Genomic DNA, 11,758 nt, shown 5'->3' on the forward strand with positions numbered 1-11,758 from the left:
TTTAGAGAGATGAGGGAATGCCCCCTCACCTGGGACGTGGCTCGCAGTTCAATTCCTGTCCCGGCCGCCTCCTGCTTGGGCCTCCTCTCCCGGAGGGCGGCTGTGTCCCTGGAAGGCAGAGCTGGGGGAAGAGAAAGAAGTAGCTAGAGGCCAGGTCTCCACCTGGCTCCCTTCCTGCTGAGTCTTAAACGACGGCCACAAATACGAAACGGATTCAACAGGTGGAGAGTCAAATGCTCCAGCATGAGCGTCCAGGGACCAATTTTGAAGGGGCAGCCGTAATAAGGTCACCAGCCTACGAGGGGCAGGGACGGTGCGGAGCGGGGTTTCTGGGAGCACTGAAACAGGGGTGTCCAGTGAGGGTGACCCTGACCGACGCTCTCAGGCTGAGTTTCCAAGCTTTGGATGCCCGCCCCCCACCACTCACAGCCCTGGGACGCCATTCACCAGCACCTGGGCCCCGGGAAGCCTCCTGCCCCAGACCCCACGCTCCCCTCACCCTGAGAGGAGGGGTTCGTCCCGTCTGCTCGCCCGGTCACCTGCCACCCTCACCTCTGTCCTCAGGTGCCGTGGTCACCGCTCCTCGCCGGCCCTTAGACGTGGGGCCACTTCTTGAGCGCGGCCTTCCCCGGGCGGGGCGGGCGAAGGCGACCGGGGTCCCCGCGCTCCGGCCTCGGCCCGCCCTGGGCTTGGTGCGGGGGGCGCCTCGCCGCGGCGGCGACCCCAGCCCGCGGGGCCCCGCGCTCACCGCCCCCGGCATGTCGGCGCCAAGCACGCCCCGCCGCCGGCCGGCCACACCCCGCCCAGCGCGCGGCCGGCAGCCGAGCCCACCGCCCCGCCGGAAGGGGGCGTGTCCACCGCCGCGGCGCCCTCTGGGAAACGGAGTCCCGGCCGGCGGCGCCAAGGGTAGCTCCGGCGGCGGCGAGGCCAGCGCCCGACAGCCCCGCCCCAGGTCAGCCGCTCCCGGCCCTTCCGGCCCGCGGCTGCCCGCACAGGCCGCGGGTCTGACTGAGCGTACAGGTTGCCTCGCGAGACAGAAGCATACCCCGAGGGCTTCTGGGAGTCGTGCCGGCCGTGGAGCGAGCAGGCGCAGTTGCAGAGGGGGTGGAGCCTGCGGCGAGGGGCGGGGCCGTGGGGATCGGAAAATGATATGATGGGCAGGGCAGGTAGCGTGGTCCTTGCCGGGTATCACCCATCAGAATTGGGGGACGCGCAAACAGACGGGCAATACTGGGCCTGGGCAGGGTCGAGACGTGATTGTGATGGGGTGTCTGAGGAGCAGCGTGCCTTCGGTGTCCGGTCTGCATTCCCGCTTGACCTCAGGTGGGTCCCCTCTCCTGTTACAGGAGCATCCCTCATCTGTCAGCCCCATCCTCCAAATGCCAGACCCCAGAGCAGTCTTTCCCCAAATTTCTCTCTGGGTTGGCTTCTTTCTTTCATTCGCTTGTCATCCCCTGGGAGTGATCTGGCCAGCCTTGTAAATACCACCAATTCCCTGTCAATGAAAATAATCGATGAATACTGTGTAATAAAAATAGGAAAGAGTTTTATTTGAGTCAAACTGAGGACTACAACCCAGTAGACAGTCTCCCAGATCATTCTGAGAAATTGCTCCAGAGAAACATGGGTTTCAGCAGTTTTACGTATTGTCAGAACAAAACGTTAAACAAGTCAGGGATATGTTTCTTCAAGTTTTCAAAACAAACGGACCGCCATGCATACCTGATGCTTTGGCAGTATGGCCTTGGCACCTGGGAAGGAAGTATTAGTGATGGAGTACCAGCACTGGCGTCCCAGGAAGGGAGGCAGCACATGCTTTACTTCTGGTCCATGTCCCCTTTTATAATTAAAGCAGATGTACAATGCGTATTTGATACACCGCAAACAAGCTATTTTAGTTCAGTTCAGTCGCTCAGTCGTGTCAGACTCTTTTCGAACCCATGTGCAGCAGGCCAGACCTCCCTGTCCATCACCAACTCCCAGAGCTTGCTCAAACTCATGTCCATTGAGTCAGTGATGCCATCCAACCATCTCATCTTCTGTCGTCCCCTTCTCCTCCCACCTTCAATCTTTCCCAGCATCAGGGTCTTTTCCAATGAGTCAGTTCTTCGCATTAGGTAGCCAAAGTATTGAAGGATTTTAGTTAGAGTAAAATTAAAATTAACTCACATATAAGACAGAATGACTTCCCCATATCTTTTAAAATCCTGTCCATAACATTTATCTTTATCTGAGTTAGCTGACCCTTTTATGGGCTTACCTGGTGTAAAGCTCAGTTGTAAAGCATTCGCCTGCAATGCAGGAGTTGAGGGTTTGATCCCTGGGTCAAGAAGATCCCCTGGAGGAGGAAATGGCAACCCACTCCAGTATTCTTGCCTGGAGACTCCCATGGACAGAGGAGCCTGGCGGGCTACTGTCCATGGGGTCACAAAGAGTCGGACACGACTGAGCGACCACACACACACAATTCTCTCTATGATTTTGAACCAGGGAGACTGGCAGATGTGGGCTTGATCTTGGCACTGGCATGTCAGCCTCAAGTGAGGAGAGAACCTCACGGAGCCTCTCAGAGCCTCGCTTTCCTCACGGGCATCACCGGGGCGGTGGTATGTCTCCTCGCCGGAGCCAAGAGCCTGAGCACGAGGTAGAGAAGGTTCAGTGAGCCCCGCCTGTAGGGGGTCCCCGGAGACCTCAGCCTTCATTCGTGGGCTGGTCCACCAAGGTTACGTGTCCTACCATGTACAGAGGATGAGGAGCGGATGCTTAGACAGCATCACCGACTCAGTGGACATGAGTTTGCGACCTCCGGGAGATACTGAAGGACAGGGAAGCCTGGCGTGCTGCAGTCCACGGGGTCGCCAAGAGTCGGGCTCGCCTGAGCGGCTGACAGCAACCACACCAACACCGAGGTTTCTGCAGGCTCGCCGCTGTCAGGTCAGCAGGCTCCTCCTCCGGCCGGGAGCTCGGGTGTGGAGGCGGCTGCGGCCCTGGGGCCGCGCGGTCCCCCCGCCTTCTTGCCCGCGGCGTGCGTCTTCTGGTGCCGGATGAGCGCGGAGGAGAAGCTGAAGGCCTTGCCGCAGCCGCCGCACTCGTAGGGCTTCTCGCCGGTGTGCACGATGTGGTGCTGGACCAAGTAGGCGCGGTTGCTGAACGCCTTGCCGCACTCGGGGCAGGCGTAGGGCCGCTCGCCCGTGTGCGTCCGCCGGTGCAGCGTCAGCGACGAGCCGTGGCTGAAGGCGCGGCCGCAGTCGCCGCAGCGGAAGGGCTTCTCGCCCGTGTGCACCTTCTGGTGCTCCAGCAGCGAGGACACGTGGCCGAAGGCGGCGCCGCACTCCGGGCACTTGTAGGGCCGCGCGCCCGTGTGCGCCAGGTGGTGCTGCACCAGATGCGAGCGGTTGCTGAAGGCGCGGCCGCAGGCCCCGCACGCGTAGGGCCGCTCGCCGGTGTGCGTGCGCCGGTGGCGGCTCAGGTGCGACACCTGCGTGAAGGCCTTGCCGCACTGCGCGCAGGCGAAGGGCTTCTCGCCCGTGTGGATGCGCCGGTGCTCGGTGAGCGAGGCGCTCTGGCTGAAGCGCGCGCCGCACTCGGCGCAGGCGAAGGGCTTCTCGCCCGTGTGCACGCCGCGGTGCTGCGACAGGTGCGCGGCCTGCGTGAAGGCCTTGGCGCACTGGCCGCACGCGTAGGGCCGCTGGGCCGTGTGCGTGCGCTGGTGGCGGAGCAGCGCCGACGAGAAGCGGAAGGCCTTGTCGCAGCGCGCGCAGGCGAAGGGCTTCTCGCCCGTGTGGATGCGCTGGTGCTCCCGCAGCGACGAGCGGCTGCGGAAGGCCTTGGCGCACTGGCCGCACGCGAAGGGCCGCTCGCCGGTGTGCACGCGCCGGTGCTGCGCCAGGTGCGTGGGGCGCGCGAAGGCCTTGCCGCAGTCGGCGCAGCGGTGGGGCCGCTCGCCCGTGTGCACGCGCCCGTGCGCCGCCAGGTAGGAGCCCTGGCTGAAGGCCTTGCCGCACTCGGCGCAGGCGAAGGGCCGCTCGCCGGTGTGCACGCGCCGGTGCTGCGCCAAGTGCGCGCTCTGGCTGAAGGCGCGCCCGCAGTCCGCGCAGGGGAACGGCTTCTCCCCGGTGTGCGTCCGCTGGTGCAGCGTGAAGGCCGAGCAGTAGCTGAAGGCCTTCCCGCAGTCCCCACACTTCCACGGCTTGCTGGGGCCGCCGCCCCCTCGCTCCGCCGCAGCCTCCGCGCTGGCGGCTGCCTTCTTCAGGGTCCTGCGCTTTCTTGGGGCACCGCGCCTCTGGAGGGGAGTCGGGGGGCTGCAGCTGGTCTCAGGGGTTCTGGCGGCTAGCTCATCCTGCTCGGGCACCCCGTCCCCGGTGGGGTCTTCCTTGTGGGTCTCCTGCTTCCGACAGCTTTCTGGGTTCTCCGGCCCGACCTTGAACCCACCCTCGGGTTTGGGCGTTTCCCCCGACTCGGAGCTCTGGGGAGCGGCGCCCTCCAAGAGTGCTTCCATCCCGGCTTTCCGAGCTGCTGCCTCGATTTCACGTCTTTGTTACGGGAAAAGTAGGGGAGGAGGAGGGGCGGGGGGACGGAGGGATGGAGAAAGAAGGAAGGAACGACAGAAAACGGAGAACCAAGCCGGTCTGTCACCTGTCTCAGGCTCAGGCCGGAAAAGGGTCAGCGCAGGGGCTGTCTACTGGCCAGACCCTTCTTTGTTCTGGGGCCACCCCGTGCGTTCTATTCAACAGGACATGGAACAGGATCTCGGGCCTCTCTGATGCCAGCAGCACCCCCACTCCCCCCAGGAGCGACAACCGAAAACCTGTCTAAACCCTGCTGCTAGGGGTTCAACTGCATCCACGCAAAATGCATACTGAAGCCCTCACTGCCTGTGCGAGCGAACGTGCTCACGTGTGTACTGGGGGCAGCCCCCTAGGGCGGGCGGGCCGAGTGGGGGGCCATCCTGGGGGTGATGGGTTTCTCCTGGCATCACCCTCTGAACACACCCTTCCCTGAAAGACCCTGGATCCAGAGGGCCGTGTGTCTGCCCCCTGGGCTTGAGCCTTGGGTGAAACTGTCTTCCGTGAGACTGGTCCCTGGTGCCAAAAAGGCTGGGGCCTGCTGCTTTAAGCTCTTGCCACATATGTGCTCTTTTATTCCACGGTGAGGCTCCTGGAAGCAGAGACGCCAGGGCCCACACTGAGGCTGCGGGGCTCCAGAGCTTTCCCCCTTCCTCTCTCCCCTCCACTTAAAGTCACCAATGGCTCCATGAAAGCCTTTCTCCTCTCCGTGGTCTGCACAGCAGCCCCCCAACCTCAGCCTCTACCCCACCCTCCCCTGCTCTGAGCTTGCCCTTCTCCAATCAAAGGCCTCTTCCCTGTTCCACAAACGACTCCAGGCATGCTCCTGCCACAGGGCCTTTGCACTGGCGTTCCATCTGCCTGGAAGGCTCGTCCTCCAGTGCAGGCCTCATGGAGGAAGTGATGAAGTGAGCATTCTGGGCTGTGAGCACCACCAGTACAAAGGGCCTAAGGTGGGACCACAAGCAGGGCGACAGAGGAAACGTAAAGGGGCGGGGCGCGGGGCGAGGGCTGGAGAAGTGTGACCCGGGCAGAGAGCAGGGAGGCTCAGGATGACGCGTGAGGGCAGGTGACGCAGGGTCTTTGTGCAGCGTGAGAACTCTGCCGGCGGGAGCCAGGCTGCGCTGGTCCCAGTGTGGGGTCACCCCTCCGGCAGCCCTCAGGTGCGAGCGGGGCCTGGCTAGGTCCCCAGGGCAAGCGGTGGTACCCACCTCGTGGGTCCGGGAGCACCGGGTCCCGTCCACGTCTCTCGGGCTATGGCGCCTGTCCCGGCTGCACGTGCCTCCCGCGTGGGTCCAGCTGATGTCTGTGTGAGAAAGCAGCAGGGACGTGAGGGCAGACACCCGGGCAGACGGTGTCCCCTCCATGTGCGTGCAGGGACGGCAGGTGGAGTCGGGGCGGGGCGGACCTGGGCCGGGCAGGTACACAAACAGGCAACCGAAGGGAGACACAGACATGCTCAGAGGCAGTCCCATCACCCACAGACATACACTGGGGCGGCACGCGACCACACCGGGGGAGGGGGCGGTTAACACCACCCCTCCCCTTGGCACTCGGATGCCCTTACACACCCATATGCTGTGGGTGACAAGGAGGCCGGCCACCTCACACACGTGCACAACTCCAAGTGCTCCGGCAGTCACGCTTGCCCACGCACACACACGGCTACACACACGGTGAGTCACACGTGGCGGCTGCCCAACAGGCAGGCCCGGCCTGGGACAGCACCTGCAGTGGCACGCCCGTCACATGCAGAGTCACCCGGTGGGCCGCGCTTCACACAGGCCCAGAGTCACAGGTGTGCGGGGTCTCCCCCACGCGCACACATACACAAACACGACTTCACACTCCTGAGGTCTCTCATAAACACCCCAGGCACGGCCCTCCACACGCAGGCACGCTCAGGCACACGCAGACCATGCGGCTCCAGGCTGGCAGACACACCTGCGGAGCCTTCCCGCGCAGGTGCACGCCCAGGAACTGTGGAATTATATACCTCACACCTATCCAGGAGAACAAATTCCACACAAGACAGAGGTCCCCAAGTGCTCGAATTATCGGGCAGAGGCCGCGAGGGTCAGGCACGTGCAAACCGACAGTGACCCTTGGGGACGGACTCACGAAGTCACACGCACGGGCACCAAGTTCCGGTGTGACAGGCGGGCTCACACGCACGGTGACACACGCAGATACACGTCCGCACCGGGACAAACTGGAGCGGCACGCGGGGCGAGTGAGGACGTCCCGGGGACACACGGACACACACAGGGACGCGCACACAACACCCGCACATGCGCACACCACCCCCGGCGCCCTCGCCGCAGGGCCAGCTTCGAAGGCCTCGGGCGGCTCCCGCCAAGCCTGGCGGGTCCGGGTCAGTTTCTCCACCGTCTCTGGCCCTACCTGGTCCACGCGGACCCCCTGCGGCCCCTCGTCCCGCGGTGGCGCGGACATGCAGGCCTCACGGGGCAAGGCAGCAGCCTCCACAGTCGGGCCCAAGCGCCGGGCCGACCCGCAGTGTGCACGCGCGCCGGGAGAGCTGCGGCCGCTCGGGGCTGCCAAGAACTACAACTCCCAGAAGGCGCCGCGCTGCGTCCACACAGCGACTGAGCCCCCCCACTCCCGTGCCGGCGTCACTGAAACTACCATTCCCAGAAGGCCCTGCGTCAGCACGCGGTGGGATGAAGACTCTCAGCCTCTCCAGGAGCCCGAGGAGGGCGGGGCCGGCAAATGGGGGCGGGACCCTGCCTCCTCAAGGAGGGGGCGGGGTCCGCAGAGCCTCGAAAGAGTGAGGATCAGAGAGGCTAAGTCAGTCACCCCAGGTCACACAGCGCTGTGGTTTGCAAGCCACAGTTCACCATTAAGCAATGGAAGTCATTTGTCTCAGACGATTACTGTAGTCCCAGCTCAGAGCAGAGAAAGTGAAAAACTCATTGACGTGGGCAAATGATTATAGTAGAGAGCTTGAAATAGGAATCATTATTGGCCTGCCATTACTGTAAAGTACTTCTCCATAGAATTAGACTTCCTAAATTATTCTCTTCATAGGGTGAACCTTTATAAATTAACCACTTGTCTATTAGAGAAGTGGGCACAAGCTCATTTTTACATAGTTGGGAAGGCAGAGAAACGTGTGAACGTACAATCATGTATGACATGACAAATGTATGTCACCGGAATCACAACTTCCTGTGAGACACCATATTACTTTATGTACTCCCGAGGCTGCCCATTAAACTGTAACACCTGCTTTTATTATTAAATTCAAGTATAGTTGCTGTACAATATTATATGTTTCAGGTAGACAGCATAGTGATGCACGATTTTTGAAGATTATATTCCATTTAGTATATCGGTATATATATATTCCAGTTAGTATAAAATATTAGCTATATTTTGTATTTAGCACAATATGTGCTTGTAGCTTATTTTATACATGGTAACTTGTGTTTCTTAAGCCCATACTCCTATTTTACACCTTCCACCTTCACTGTCTCTGCTGGACCTGCTCTCTTTACCCTTCAAATTTTTATTTTGTTTATAGACCTCCACAGGCATTGTGGGTTTCCTCCATCCTTCTGGAAGCTTCCTGCTCTATATGGTAAGAATACACCCAGTGCCCCTCCCAGCCTGGGCCTCAAGGAGCAGAACCTCCCTCCAACCTACAGACCCTGGAGCATGAGATTAAAGGATTGTTCTCTTAAGCCACCAAGTCTTTTTTTCTTTTTTTTTCTGGTTTAATTTTACATTTGAAGATTTAAAAAAAACCTCTCTTACACATTCCATAAACCATACAGGTTTATGGGAGGAAGCTCAGAAGACAAGCATTTTTTTCCTAATCACTAAAAAGCTTTTTTGCCCTCCTGTTAAAAAAAATGGGAATTAATCCAATACAAGAAAGGACCTTTCTATTCATGTACATGGTGTGGAAGTATCATGAAAAACATTTTATTATGCTCATTATTCCATGCTTGTCAGAGAAAACAGTCTATGAGTTGAAAGTGGGGCAGAAAGGGAGGGCAGCACCTCCGCCCCATGCCGCCATGGACTGCACAGAGGGGCGCGTGTGAAGGGCAGGGGGCGGCTGGGGCTGACTCAGTTGGCCCGAACGTCTGGGGCCTGCCTCTTCTCCCCGTAGTGGCGGCTGGGACTGGTCAGACACCTCCGTGTGGCCCGCTTGGGCCTCCTCACGGCATGCTGGACTCAGAACAGGAGCACTTCTTATGTGGTGTGCTTTAGGGCTTCAGTAGGAATTGCATAAACCAGGAGCAAGCCACTGGTGTGAAGAACCGACTCGTTGGAAAAGACCCTGATGCTGGGAAAGATTGAGGGCAGGAGGAGAAGAGGACGACAGAGGGTGAGATGGTTGGATGGCATCACCGACTCGATGGACGTGAGTTTGAGCAAATCTGGGAGATGGTAAAGGACAGGGAGGCCTGGCGTGCTGCAGTCCACGGGGTCACAGAGAGTCGGACAGGCCTGAGCGACTGAACAACAAAGCCCCTGAGTGGAGGGGTGACTGGTTATTGCATAGCAGTTTATTGGCAATAAGCTGACTGAGACAGAGGCAGGGCCAGAGATGAGGCCGAAGGGGTAGGCCAGGTAGTTCAGGGTGCTGCTGGCCGCGCGAAGAACCTTCCGCGAGGGGCTTCCCTGGAGGGCCAGTGGTTAAGCCTCTGCAATTCCACTGCAAGGGGGCACGGATTCGAGCCCTGATGTTGGAACTAAGATCCCACAAGCTGTGTAGCATGGAGGGGAAAAAAAAGCAGACTGACGTTAGCTGTTGACCACATCTACAGAATAACTTCACAGAAACATCTGAGTCTGATCCAATCCCTGGGTAGGAGAGCCTGGCCGAGGTGACACGTGAAACTAACCATCACAGGAATTCTCCCGGGGAAAGTGGGTGGGGAGAGAGTGTGCAGAGAACTGACGGGGAAAGAGAGATGAGATCAAAGTCAGCTCTCGGGATACTTAGAAAAATCACCAATAAGCCTTTAAAAAAAAAAAGGAAATCAGCCAAATGTAAACCAGGGTAAATACAGTTTGTTCTCAGCCCCCTGCGGAGACACCATCGAGACGCGCTCACACGCATTTCTCAAACGAGGTGGCGCCAAGCCTTAGTGAACACTTGAGGGCGCTGTGGCTCCACAGAAAGAAGACTAAAATCCGCTCAAACGAAACCGTTTTCTTTTTTCCCCCGCAGAAAATAGGAAGGATAAAAGGAGATTTCTGTGGAAGGCTCTGAGGTCACGGGCTAGGGGAGGAGAGGCAAAGAAGTCACTCTAAGCTGGATTGGGGTCCTCTTCCCCTAGGCCAAGAGAAGCGATTTTAGCAACCCCCTCTCCCGGACACTAATCCTTGCAAACGGGGTTGCTGGAAGCACTTGAAATGGGCACGTTTTCCCGAACGCAAATTTGTAAGAAAAGGGATACGATCCTCAAAGGTCACCACGTTCCTGTACCCCCGCCTCCCCAGGGCCTGGGTCCAAGCCCTCGGGGTGGGAGAGGGGATAAAGGTTGTCATGACAACGGCGGTGGGCCTGGTACTGACGGGATATTGTCTTTAACCCTCGCAGCGTGGGGCTGACTGGGTGGTAATGGAGCTGTGGCGGCGCCTGGTGGTTAGGGGTCCACGCACTTGCCTTGGGTGGGACCCGGGTTCAAATCCTGATCCCACTACCTCCTAGCTGAACGTCCTGGGGCAAGTTATTTAACCTCCCTGTGCCTAGTATCACAGATGGTGACTGCAGCCATGAAATTAAAAGACGCTTGCTCCTTGGAAGGAAAGCTATGACCAACGTAGATAGCATATTAAAAAGCAGAGACATTACTTTGCCAGCAAAGGTCCATCTAGTCAAAGCTATGTTTTTTCCAGTAGTCATGTACGGATGTGAGAGTTGGACCATAAAGAAAGCTGAGCACCATAGAATTGATGCTTTTGATCTGTGGTGCTGGAGAAGACACTTAAGAGTCCCTTGGACTGCAAAGAGATCCAACCAGTCCACCCTAAAGGAAATCAGTCCTGAATATTCATTGAAAGGACTGATGTTGAAGCTGAAACTTCAATACTTTGGCCACCTGAAGTGAAGAACTGGTTCATTGGAAAAGACCCTGATGCTGGGAGAGACTGAAGGCAGGAGGAGAAGGCGATGACAGAGGATGAGATGGCTGGATGGCATCACCGACTCAATGGACACGAATTTGAGTAAATTCTGGGAGTTGGTGATGGACAGGGAGGCCTGGTGTGCTGCAACCCATGAGGCTGCAAAGAATTGGACACGACTGAGCAACTAAACTGAGATGAACTGTGCCTTGTCTGTGAAATGGGCAAATTAGCTTGTGGAGAGGAGCAAATGAATTAAATCTGTGACGTCTTTGGGAGAAAAAGCCGATGTCTTAAGTACTTACTCCCCCTAAGATATTAGTGTAACAGAAAAGTGACAATGTTAATTTACCAGATTGTTGTTGTTTAGTCCCTAAGTCTGACTCTTTGTGACCCTATGCATGGACTGTAGCCCGCCAGGTTCCTCTGTCCATGGGATTCTCTAGGCAAGAATGCTGGAGTGGGTTGCCATTTCCTCCTCCAAGCGATCTTCCCGTCCCAGGGATCAAACCTGCAACTCTTGCATCTCATGCATTGGCAGATATTCTTTACCACTGCACCACTTGGGAAGCCCATATATGTTTATATCACATTACAAACACATTTATAATTATAGGAAATACAGAATAGAAACTGGGGTTTCTTCATCCCAAACCTTTCCTAGGCTTTTTTATTTTAAAACTTTTTATTTTGTATCAGGGTTTAGTTGATTAACAAACCCTGTTGTGATCCTTTCAGGTGAACATGCTTTGTACCGCAGAAATTAACCCAACGTTGTAAATCAATTGTACTTCAGTAAAACTCTTTAACAGTGGAAGGACCAATGCAGCTGGGGCACCAGTGGGGTCAAAGGTCTGGGGGCTCAAGTTGTGGAGAGAGGGGCTCGTCAAGGTCTAGGAGGTGACCTGGGGACGAGCAGCTGAGGTCCTTTGCAGGACGAGATCACTGCGGGGAGATCAGGCCCTCTGAAGGTCAGGGAGATTTCCTTCATCGTGCAACCATGACAGTTACTTAGTAATAGTTCGTGTGTGTGTGTTGGGCACTGCACAAGTTCTCAGACCTGGGTGTCAGACTGAACCTCCCCACCC

General features: G+C 57.7%; 2 protein-coding genes across 2 annotated transcripts in view; both read right to left on the reverse strand.

Moving 5' to 3' along the window:
- ZFP28 (ZFP28 zinc finger protein) overlaps nt 1–760 on the reverse strand; it is a 240,639-nt gene extending 239,879 nt beyond the window's left edge. The window contains exons 1-2 of the mRNA XM_061140657.1: nt 553–760; nt 30–121 (exon numbers count right to left, since the gene is read on the reverse strand). Of these exons, the coding sequence (XP_060996640.1) occupies nt 30–121; nt 553–760 (300 nt within the window). The remainder of the gene's footprint in view (nt 1–29; nt 122–552) is intronic.
- Nucleotides 761–1,529: 769 nt separating this feature from the next.
- ZNF835 (zinc finger protein 835) lies at nt 1,530–7,104 on the reverse strand. The gene is made up of 3 exons (XM_061140383.1): nt 6,969–7,104; nt 5,777–5,871; nt 1,530–4,532 (listed from the first exon to the last, which is right to left on the reverse strand). Exons 1-3 carry the CDS (start codon nt 7,017–7,019, stop codon nt 2,936–2,938), a joined length of 1,743 nt encoding a protein of 580 aa, XP_060996366.1. The 5' UTR covers nt 7,020–7,104; the 3' UTR covers nt 1,530–2,935.
- Nucleotides 7,105–11,758: the final 4,654 nt, after the last annotated feature.

The sequence above is a fragment of the Dama dama genome, chromosome 4 (assembly GCF_033118175.1).
Source record: "Dama dama isolate Ldn47 chromosome 4, ASM3311817v1, whole genome shotgun sequence".
Lineage (NCBI taxonomy): Eukaryota > Metazoa > Chordata > Mammalia > Artiodactyla > Cervidae > Dama > Dama dama.